General features: G+C 40.4%; 1 protein-coding gene across 1 annotated transcript in view; it reads left to right on the top strand.

Moving 5' to 3' along the window:
* The window catches only part of kcnj9.L (potassium inwardly rectifying channel subfamily J member 9 L homeolog), a 53,502-nt gene extending 43,869 nt beyond the window's left edge, over positions 1-9,633 (top strand). The window contains exons 2-3 of the mRNA XM_018226642.2: positions 4,155-5,111; positions 9,076-9,633. Of these exons, the coding sequence (XP_018082131.1) occupies positions 4,175-5,111; positions 9,076-9,395 (1,257 nt within the window). The 5' untranslated portion in view covers positions 4,155-4,174 and the 3' untranslated portion in view covers positions 9,396-9,633. The remainder of the gene's footprint in view (positions 1-4,154; positions 5,112-9,075) is intronic.
* The last annotated feature ends 2,555 nt before the right edge of the window (positions 9,634-12,188 follow it).

Genomic DNA, 12,188 nt, shown 5'->3' with positions numbered 1-12,188 from the left:
CATATGGACGATCAACCCTTTGCCCTAAACTGAAGGGGAAACTGAGAGAGCCGCTGATGCTTTTGCAGCAATGCTGTTTTCCAAGGATTTCCCAGTATTTCAAGCAAAAGCTCCACCTAGTGGCAGAATCTGTTAATAACCATGATTATTTACACCATTATTGCACATTGGCTTTAAATATAAAAATACTTTCAACAAAAGGAAAAATCATTGACTTTCGTGTCCTTTAAATAGTTAATTAGGCCATTAGCATATGCGTCTAGCTTTAGAGTATGGTAACCCTCATTCTCCAGTGCAAGCAATAAGCACTTACGCATTATGCATTATAGTTCCTTGTTCAGCGGCGCAGGGATAATACGGGGTGCACCCCATCATTAGAGACTATTGAACGGAAAGGGGAGCAGCACCTCCAGCAGGTGCATTGCTTGTGTCGGAGATATTTACACAAATAAATAAACACTTTACATTCAAAAAGAGAATAAATGATTTTTTCAGCAACGACATCCCCGTGCCAACGCCTCTGCCTTGAATAATTCATGTATTATAGAGAGTATGGAGTGGGACCTGGGGTGGGTTTATTGGCGTGTTCTACATAGGAACCCTGCAATCCCACTGAGCTCATACATACATAATGGGTAACACGGCCAGTAACATACATGTGTATTTTGTACATTTTATTCAACTTTCTGTCGCTGCTTTTAAAGCTCAAATACTTTTGAAGGACAACTAACATAATTCACTGGCACATTTAGGTTGGAGGGGTATCTGAACTGATTTGTGGATTGGAACTCTGTTATCCAGAAAGCTCTGTATTATGGAATGCCCATACGTCTCCCATAGACTCCATTTTATCCAAATAATCCAAATTTTCAAAAACAATTTCCTTTTTCTCTTTAATAATAAAACAGTAGCTTGTATTGATCCCAACTAAGATATAATTAATCCTTATTGGAAGCAAAACCAGCCTATTGGGTTTATTTAATGTTTAAATGGATTTCTAGTAGACTTAAGAGGTATGAGGATCCAAATGACAGAAAGATCCACTATCCGGAAAACCCCAGATCCCAAGCATTCTGGATAACAGGTCCCATACCTGTACTCGTCAGGTTTGCAGTCATGGCTCCATTTTCCTATAAGAGATCTATGAATTCTCTTGGTATGATCAGCATTATTAAGCCATATGATACTTCTGTAACTGGCAGAACTTTCCTTCCCTGTCTCAGCCCTTCCGCTGTCAACATTCCTGGATTTGATCCTAATGGATAATGTCTAAGCTACGGGGTTTCCCCCTCGAACTCGAGAGCAACTGTCAGCTGCATTCATTTTTAACAGCTCTGGTCCATGGGCTCTGGGTGGGGAATTCCTATACGTTGAGAATGAAGACGCGGCTGCTCACTCGCTGCTTCTAATTGGAACAGACTGCTCACAAACATCTGGGAGAGACAGCTGATACGGGAGAAACATGGCCGGATGAAGAGACGCTCCTAATAAGCGTCGAATTAGGAGCCGGTTCAGATGGTTTGCGAGACAGAAGTGATTGTTTTTATAATTCACTTCAACGAGAGTTTCGTGAAAATGCTTGTAACAAGCACAGTAGGGAAACACAACTACAACTATCAGCCTCATCAGTTAATTGGAGCTCCATATATTTATATTATAAGGGATAATGTACCCCCTACTGTAAATGATAAGGATATTAGAAGTCACTGAGGGGTTGTTCTGTGACCATATAAAGGCACAAGGCTGCAGGCTGAGTTATACAGGGAACTCTGAGTATCACTCATGTATTATAAGGGATAATGTACCCCCTACTGTAAATGATAAGGATATTAGAAGTCACTGAGGGGTTGTTCAGTGACCATATAAAGACACAAGGCTGCAGGCTGAGTTATACAGGGAACTCTGAGTATCACTCATGTATTATAAGGGATAATGTACCCCCTACTGTAAATGATAAGGATATTAGAAGTCACTGAGGGGTTGTTCTGTGACCATATAAAGGCACAAGGCTGCAGGCTGAGTTATACAGGGAACTCTGAGTATCACTCATGTATTATAAGGGATAATGTACCCCCTACTGTAAATGATAAGGATATTAGAAGTCACTGAGGGGTTGTTCTGTGACCATATAAAGGCACAAGGCTGCAGGCTGAGTTATACAGGGAACTCTGAGTATCACTCATGTATTATAAGGGATAATGTACTCCCTACTGTAAATGATAAGGATATTAAAAGTCACTGAGTTATACCCTTCCCTAGAAAGAGGGCAACTACTAACTATAGCATAACACTATCCCATCATATGTATGCCCTTGTACTAAGCATAAGTCAGCAGGAAAGTATGCAGTGACCAGGCCCAGACTGGCAATCTGTGGGTTCTGGCAAATGCCAGAGGGGCTGCTATAAGATCCCATAGAAAGTCAGTATTTAGTGGGCTGGTGGGGGCTGTTTGGGCCTCTGTGTACCTGAAATGCCAGGGCCTATTTAAATTCTCAGTCCAGACCTGGCAGTGAGCCTTTAATACACAGTAGGCAATGAGTTGTAAAATAAAATATCAGACAATTAACATTTACAAACACTTCAGGATCTAATGTGATTAAAGAAACCCCGTCTCACACAGCCGGCTGCTCCCCAATTCCGTGGATTGTTGAAAGTGGTTCCCTATATCCCGGCCGACAGTTCCTGCCTAATTCTGCCTTTATGTGTCGATCAATCAGCAACACAAAAAAGGCACCAGTTACTGAGGTATTAATAAAAGCTCAGCTCGTGTTCCAGTTTCCAGGGAATGGAACAAATAATAGTGGCTGAGCTGAGCTAAAAATGATCTGATAATTGGCCTCTCTCTGATCTTTGTTCAGGTAAAGCTGTTAGCAATTGCCCTCACTTAACAGATAATCTGGTGCCCCGAGTGCAAGCCATGATTATATGTGTATAACAAGGAGTGTTGTGTGGGTGCAGTAAGCTGTAATCTCACATTGTGCTGCTAAGGGAATCAATATGGCACCACCCACCAAGGAATGTTCTCTGTACATAAGCCCTACCTTCATAAAAAAGCCCAAAATCTGAGCCTTGGGGCCCACCTAGGGTCGGACTGGCCGTCAGGACACTGGGTAAAAACTAGGGATGCACCAAATCCAGGATTCGGTTCGGGATTCAGCCTTCTTCTGCAGGATTCGGCCGAATCCTTCCGCCAGGCCGAACCGAATCCTAATTTGCATATACAAATTAGGGATGGGGAGGCAAATTGGGTGACTTTTTGTCCTAAAACAAGGAAGTAAAAAAATGTTTCCCCCCTTCCCACCCCTAATTTGCATAAGCGGATTTGGTTTGTTATTCGGCCGAATCTTTCGCGAAGGATTCGGGGGTTCGGCGAAATCCAAAATAGTGGATTTAGTGCATCCCTAGTAAAAACCCAATGGACCTAACCCCAGTGGGCCCACAGACCCAGACACATTCAGCACTGGAAATCCTGGGCAACGCTCCCTTGCCTGCCCCTGGCCCACAGACCCAACAAGTTAAAAAATGTTTTAAAAATGAAGTGGGGTTGTGGCTTCTGCATGGGTCCTAGGGGTCAGAGGGGGTTTACAGCTGGTCGAGAGGTCCTGGTGGGTGTGGGCCCCGAGGCAGCAGCACAGGTGAACCCCAGTCTGACATTGTGCCCATCAGAGAACCTGACATCCTTGGCCCATACTAAATATTATAAGCCCTCATGTGGGTCCCTAATTCCCTGGTCCCACCACTAGATCATCTGGTATTCTGGCAACACAGTCTGATCCTGGACTCTATCTATTGTAAATATTACCCAAGACCGGCCAACCAGACTTTCTTTTTTAGACTATGTCATAGGATACAACAGAAGTAAAGCTATAATCACAACCTTCCTTTGGCGACCATCAAGTGACCATCAAGACATAGCAGCTTCATATCTCTTTCATCTTTAAATTGGGAGTAACTAACCAGTACCCAACTAGAACATTTGAGTAGATGTCGATGGGTTGACCAGAATCCAGGACTTTAAGTCTCAATCTTATCCAAAAAAAAGCCAGGCTCATCTCCAGATATAAAAGTAAATAAGATGTATAGGTGCCCCTTGAGATCCACGTACAGTAGATATTGACCACTTGCCATCGTCTAATGTTCTTCTGTCTTTGCAGGTCAGGAACTGGCAGGCATCATGCACTCTGAAGTCAACATGAGTTCTTGCAAGTTTATGAATCAGGACGTTGAGAACAGAATAAACAAGATTCCAAAACATGTCCAGGGCGGGCCGGTGGTGGTTACCAAACGGACTGTGGTCATGGCAGAACCAGAGAAAAGGCGACGGCAGAGATACGTGGAAAAAGACGGTAAATGCAACGTCCACCACGGCAACGTGCGGGAAACGTACAGGTACTTCACGGACATATTTACCACCTTGGTGGATCTCAAGTGGAGATTTAACTTGTTGGTCTTCACAATGGTCTACACCACTACTTGGATTTTCTTTGGGTTTATTTGGTGGCTTATTGCCTACATCCGCGGAGATCTGGACCACATTGAGGATTCCAGTTGGACGCCCTGTGTGGACAAGTTGAATGGATTCGTATCCGCTTTTCTGTTCTCCATTGAAACTGAGACGACTATTGGCTACGGTTACAGAGTCATTACAGACAAGTGTCCAGAGGGCATTGTCCTCCTGTTGGTCCAGGCTATCCTGGGCTCCATCGTCAATGCTTTCATGGTAGGCTGCATGTTTGTCAAAATCTCCCAGCCAAAGAAACGGGCAGAAACCCTTATGTTCTCCAACCAGGCAGTCATCTCCGTGAGGGACGGGAAGCTGTGCCTGATGTTCAGAGTGGGAGACCTGAGGAACTCACATATAGTGGAAGCCTCTATCCGAGCGAAACTGATCAAGTCCAAGCAGACGAAAGAGGGAGAATTCATCCCACTTAATCAGACGGACATCAATGTGGGATTTGATACTGGAGACGACCGTCTGTTTCTGGTTTCCCCGCTCATTATTTGCCATGAGTTCAACGAGCAGAGTCCCTTCTGGGAAATCTCCAAGGATCGGCTGGGGAAAGAAGAGTTTGAGATAGTGGTGATTCTGGAAGGGATGGTAGAAGCCACAGGTAAGCCACAGGCTGTATGACTAAGGAAATAAAACATTAAGGTCACTTCCTTTGGTTGATGGGGGAGTATATTTCATGGTGCACCTGACTGTCTCTACTTCCTTTCTGGCAAATAACAGTCTGTAGAGCAGGGAGGTGAGGTATACACTCAGTATATACAGGTTATTTGGGCCTTCTTGACTGCTTTGATGCTTTGATTGCAACCCAATGCCAAATTAAAGGAGAACTAAACCCTAAAAATGAATATGGCTAAAAATACCGTATTTTATATACTGTACTTATTGCACCAGCCTTGGACTTCAAACTTGTCACAGGGGGTCACCATCTTGGAAAGTGTCTGTGACACTCACATGTTCAGTGGGCTCTGATTGGCTGTTGAGAAGCTAAGCTTAGGGCTCGTCAATCGTCACTAATTATCCAGCAGAAAATGAGCTTCCCTGGCTGTAATATAAGCTTATGCTACAGGTTTGCTGATTATTAAATTCTGATGCTAATTGCACTGGTTTCTGTGCTGCCATGTAGTAATTATCTGTATTAATTACTAATCAGCCTTATATTGTGACATTTCTATTCTATGTGTACTGTATATTGTGAGTGGGTCCCTAAGCTCAGTAAGTGACAGCAGCACAGAGCATGTGCAGTGAATCAGCAGAAAAGAAGATGGGGAGCTACTGGGGCATCTTTGGAGACACAGATCTTTACTGCCAAAGGGCTGTGGTTGCCTTGGGCTGATACAGAAGCACAAAACATCATGTACAACATTTCTAGCTACTTCTTTAGTTAGGCTTTAGTTCTCCTTTAAGCCAGAACTGTCACATGACGAGCTAGGGGAGACCCAAGGTATCTACTAAAGATGTCACTGTAGCCACTAGCACTCGGGTCCCTATGAAGAAAATATGGACCTGTTCACAATGTAGAGCCCAAATGGTCAGCCGGCAACCAATCACAACTGTAGAACTGCTTAAAGTTAACAAGTACAGTTAATATATCCATCACCAAGACATGAATTTGTGTTGGATTCCGAAATACCAGAGACAAATTGATTATTCTTATATCCAGCCGTATAGTCGTTTCTATTATTATTTTACTGTGTTTCACGGGAAATAGAAACTTTTTTCCAGGTACCTCTTTCCCTAATACTACACATAGTTTTTAGGTGTAAACCAACCCTTTTTATTCATAGGGCCCTTTAACAGTGACTCAAACTGCCAGTTTCAGGTCAGTTCTGACCCCTAGTGTTCAGAATGAAACACATTTCCAGTGCGTACAAGGCTGAAATGTTAATTGGATTGGGGAACAGACATTTCTCCTTTCCTATTCCCAAATAAACAAAAAAATAAAATTAAAATTCCAACTAATAACTACAGTGAGACCTCAATTTTACATCCCCTGATTTTAAAATTTCCCCTCATTTTACACAAAGGGAAATTTACACCAAAAATTGTTTTTTAATTTTCATCTTAAAATCAATGTAAATTTGAAACTTGAAAAATTGTGTTTTTATGTGCCTTTTTGCTTCTTCCATACCATATGTCCTGGTGGTGATATCATTCATAATACAGGCAGGGGACCTGTTATCCAGAATGCTCAGGATAAAGGATATTAGTCTATTAGAAACACAAAATAAACCCAATAGGCTGGTTTTGTTTCCAAAAATGATTCATTGTATGGGACCTGTTATCCAGAATGTTCGGGATCTAGGGTTTTCTGGATAACGGATCTTTATGGAATTTGGATCTTCATACCTTAAGTCTACTAGAAAATCATATAAACATTAAATAAACCCAATAGGTTGGTTTTGCTTCCAAAAATGATTCATTATATCTTAGTTGGGATCAAGTACAAGGTACAGAACCTGTTATCCAGAATGCTTGGGATCTAGGGTTTTCTGGATAATGGATCATTATGTAATTTGGATCTTCATACCTTAAGTCTACCAGAATATCATTTAAACATTAAATAAACCCAATAGGCTGGTTTTGCTTCCAATAAGGATTAATTATATCTTAATTGGGATCAAGTACAATGTACAGGTATGGGACCTGTTATCCAGAATGTTCGGGATCTAGGGTTTTCTGGATAACGGATCTTTATGTAATTTGGATCTTCATACCTTAAGTCTACTAGAAAATCATATAAACATTAAATAAACCCAATAGGCTGGTTTTGCTTCCAATAAGGATTAATTATATCGCAATTAGGATCACGTATAAGAAACTGTTTTATTATTACAGAGAAAATGGAAATCATTTTTAAAAATTTAAATTATTTGATTATAATGGAGTCTATGGGAGACGACCTTCCGTAATTCGGATCTTTGTGGACAACGGGTTTCTGGATAACAGATCCCATACTGTTTTATTATTATTATAGAAAAAATGGAGTATATGGCCTTCTGGATAATGGGTTTACGGATAACGGATTCCATACCTGTACTTTATTCAAGCTAATGAAGAGCAGAGTCTCTAGCAACAAAACTCAAATCAAGATCAATTTAATATGGAAAACTCAGTTTTTCCATTGTTTACATGGCACAGCAGTGGATCAAGAAGGAACCTCCCTAATGAGCTGAGTAATTAAGCTTCTCCAGCCTAATTATAGACTGGGTTATTAATATTAAATGTAACACTTTCAACCATAACAACCACTTTTATTTTAGAGCTGTGTCACAATCCCAGATTTCTCTACTGGAAAAAACACGCCACAATTTTCCGTTCAGCTTTTAGTACGATGCAGCCGTTAGTAATTTAAAAGAATTTCCAGTTGGTCTTTTTATATGTTTTTATTCTTTGAAGTTTGTGACTTGTTATTTCTGCAGCTCTCCAGTTTGGAATCTAGTTGCTAGGATCTCATTTCCACTAGCAACCAGGCAAAAGTTCTACTGCAAGGTGACGTCTTCAGAATAAAGAACAGAAATTAAAAATATACTCACAGTAACCGTGAATATCTGATCAGCTAGCTGGTATCCAGGGTCAGTGACCCCAGAAAGATATAATAACAACAAGGCTTTCCGGTTTATAAGTCAGTGATCCCAGTAAAATATAAGGGCAACAATATAAAAATAAACTGCTTTTCGGTTTCCAGGGTCGGTAACCCCAACAAAATATAATAACAATACAAATCCAGCCTGCTCTCGGGTTTCCAGGGTCAGTGACCCCAACGAAATATAATAATATACTATAATATATATATATATATATATAATTCTAGCTTGCTTTCTTGTTTCCGCGGTCAGCGACCCCAGCGTCTTGATATTGTTTTAAATATCAGGCTGGAGAGAGGCAGGCCACGAAGGTAAAGTTCGAAAAACCACAAAACATAAAAACTGAAGACCATCTGCAAATTATTTCAGAATATCTTTGTGTATATAAAGCAGTAAACGGGATGAGAAAACGACCTCTTTAGATGCAGCTTTTTTAAAAGTAAATTGCTGAGCCTTCCATTAGTGCAATATATATCAGTTTGGACCACAAAAAAATTGAAAATTAGAATTTGAAATTAGAATTTTAAATTCAACCCTATGGAAATCCATTTATATATATATATATATATATATATATATATATATATATATATATATATATGTATATATTAGGGATGCACCGAATCCACTTTTTTGGATTCGGCCGAAAACCCGGAATCCTTTGCAAAAGATTCTGAGTTTTTTCGGAAAAAATTTAAAATTCGAATCATATTTTTAGGGTCGAATTCATTCATCCGAGGTTAAAAAAAAATTTTTTAATAAGTTTCAGTTGGTCGAATTTATGGGAGTTTAGGGGAGTTTTTGAAAATGTGCGAATTTCGAATAATAGTTGTTATAGTCAACGCAAAACCGACAGCCACTAGTTTTAGGTTTGCTCTCAAACAGGTGATAGGTCAATGCTGCCTGCTGATTGGTTGCTATGGGTTACTAGACCCACATATGTTGTAAGTGTACTAAATTTCCCACAATTCCTTCTCGTAGGCATGACGTGTCAAGCTCGGAGTTCTTACGTGGAAAATGAAGTGCTCTGGGGTCACCGCTTCATGCCCGTCCTGACCCTGGAGGAAGGCTTTTATGAGGTAGACTATGACACTTTTCACAACACGGACGAGACGCCGACCCCAAGCTGCAGCGCCAAAGAACTGGCGGAGCAAAACGCTAAAGGCGAGAACCTCCTGCTGTCCAGCGGCAAAAACAAGCCCCACCCGGAAGATCAAGTGCAGGAGATCACGGAACAGAAAGTGGAGCCCCTAGTGGCCAACGGGGATATGAGCAAGACCAAGCTGGATATTCCCCAGTAAAGAAAGGAAACCACATTGGGGCTTTTTAAAATCAAAAACTGTGCCTGTTGCTTTTTTTTGGGACCGACGTCTTATTCAGCGAGACTATTGGTTGTCCAATTTTGTGCCAAATGTGTAAACTATTCTGTATGTTGGGGAGTCCATCTCATCTGGTTTTTATATAGTAAACTTTTAGTATGTTATAGAATGGCTTATTCTAGGCAACTTTTCAATCTTTCTTCTTCCTCTTCCAGCGTTCAAGTGGGGGTCACTGACCCCATCTGAAAAAACAAATGCTACAAATGTATTGTTATTGCTAATTTTTATTACTCATCTTTCTATTCAGGCCTCTCCTATTCATATTCCAGTCTCTTATTTAAATCATTGCACGGTTGCTAGGGGAATTTGGACCCTAGCAACCAGACTGCCAAACTTGCAAACTGGAGAGCTGCTGAATAAAAAGCTAAATAAGTCAAAAACCACAAATAATAAAAAATGAAAAACCAATTTCAAATTGTCTCAGAATATCCCTCTCTACATTAAGGGGCCAATTCACCAAGCTCAAGTGAAGGATTCGAAGTAAAAAAAACTTCGAATTTCAAAGTGTTTTTTGGGCTACTTCGAGCATCAAATGGGCTAGGGATGCACCAAATCCACTATTTTGGATTTGACCGAACCCCTGAATCCTTCGTGAAAGATTCAGCTGAATACCGAACTGAATCCAAATTTGCATATGAAAATTAGGGGTGGGAAAGGGAAAAAATTTTTACTTCCTTGTTTTGTGACAAAAAGTCATGTGATTTCCCTGCCACCCCTAATTTGCATATGCAAATTAGGATTTGGTTCCGACAGGCAGAAGGATTCGGCCGAATCTGAATCCTGCTGAAAAAGGCCAAAACCTGGCAGAATCCAAACCGAATCCTTGATTCAGTGCATCCCTAGTTATTAATTATGACTCTTTCCAACTTTAAAATGGGGGTCACTGACCCCATGTAAAAACTATTGGACCCCAGCAACCAGATGGCTGAAATTGCAAACTGGAGAGCTGCTGAATAAAAATTGCAAATTGTCTCAGAATATCCCTCTCTAGATTACTTGAAAAGTTAATTTAAAGGCGACCAAACTCTTAAATTAAAGCTTTAAAAAAATATTTGATCCCATTATTTCCCTGGGACCATAAAATACCCCTTAGAGGGGTGGTTCAACTTTATGTTTGTTATAAAATGGCCAAATCTGAGCAACTTTTCAGTTGGTCTTCGTTATTTTTTTTTTTGTAGTTTTGGAAATATTTGCCTTCTTCTTCTGACTCTCTCCAGCTTTCCAATGGGGGTCACAGACCCCATGTAAAAACAAATTCTCTGTAAGGCTACACATTTATTGTTATTGTTACTTTTTATTACTTATCTTTCTATTCAGGCCTCTCCTATTCATATTCCAGTCTCTTATTCAAATCAATGCATGGTTGCTAGGGGAATTTGGACCCTAGCAACCAGATGGCTGAAATTGCAAACTGGAGAGCTGCTGAATAAAAAGCTAAATAAGTCAAAAACCACAAATAATAAAAAATGAAAACCAATTACAAATTGTCTCAGAATATCACTCTCTATGTCATACTAACAGTTAATTTAAAGGTGAACAACCCCAGCTCCAGTATAACATTTGTATCCCTCATTCACTCTCGGGTTTCCTTTATTCTCATACCTATCGATCCTTTCGCTTGCAGTCATTAGAAAAGTGTCCCCCTAATTATCTAGTTAAATTAAAGCAACCCTGACAGCAAGGGAGGAAAAGTCACACGTCATTATTCTATAGCCCTAGGACCCCATTGCTAATGATTATATTAAAGGGGAAGTCGACCTGAAAAAAAAGGAAATATCATTCCAATACACAGTCATTACAATTTTTGAAATGATGAGTTATGTGTAAATGTGTCTGTCTGTTTTTTTCTGTGCCCTCCCACATTGCCTTGTGTGTTGGGGCGAAGCTTGCAGGGCATTATGGGAATTGGAGTATTGGGTGGAGGAGAGTTGAAGCCTCCATAACCTTAACATATGAGATATTATGGAGTTCCCCAGCCTGGATGGCTCAGCCCACTGCCTTGTTAAGTCTATTACTTCCTGAACTATTTTTTTTTAGAAAAATAAAAATTTTAAAGGGCAACTTGTACACTCAATCGCAATGTTTCAGGACAAAATGTAACGTATTTCCTTTAAGTAGTAAAAAAACAAGCCCATCATCTGTTGGTACAGATGGGCGTCATTTATCAACACTGGGCAAAATTGCCTGTGGGCAGTTACCCATGGCAACCAATCAAATTGCTGCATTCACTGTTCTACCTGCAGCAGCCTAAAAAAAAGCCAAGCGCTGATTGGTTGCTACGGGTTACTGCCCATGTGCAAATTTGTTCAGAGTTCATAAATGAGCCCCGCTGTGTATTTGTGTTTATACATGTGGGTGGAAGCTGCCATAGTGTTTACTTTAAACCAGGGGTTTTCTTTAAACTTTTTTCTCAGGTGAGCCAGATTACGTCTCGGAGACCCAAGAGCTCATTTACAATTACTGCTTTTAATAACTGCTCTTTGCTATAGAAAGATATTTCTCGAAATAAAAGGGACGATGATGAGAGTTGCAGTTGGACCCACACTGTTAATAGAGACTCCGAATCACGCCCATGTTTGTGTCTTTTCATGTAAAGCTCCAGTAAGTCCAGTGCCGGAGAAGAAGCAAAAAATAAAATAAATAAACTTTTCCTATGTTAAAATAAAACCTTGTTGTTGACATTATCATTTCCTAATGTGTTACTGGCCCTTTAAC

The sequence above is a fragment of the Xenopus laevis genome, chromosome 7L, assembly GCF_017654675.1.
Source record: "Xenopus laevis strain J_2021 chromosome 7L, Xenopus_laevis_v10.1, whole genome shotgun sequence".
NCBI lineage: Eukaryota > Metazoa > Chordata > Amphibia > Anura > Pipidae > Xenopus > Xenopus laevis.
This window is presented reverse-complemented; position numbering and strand designations above follow the sequence as displayed.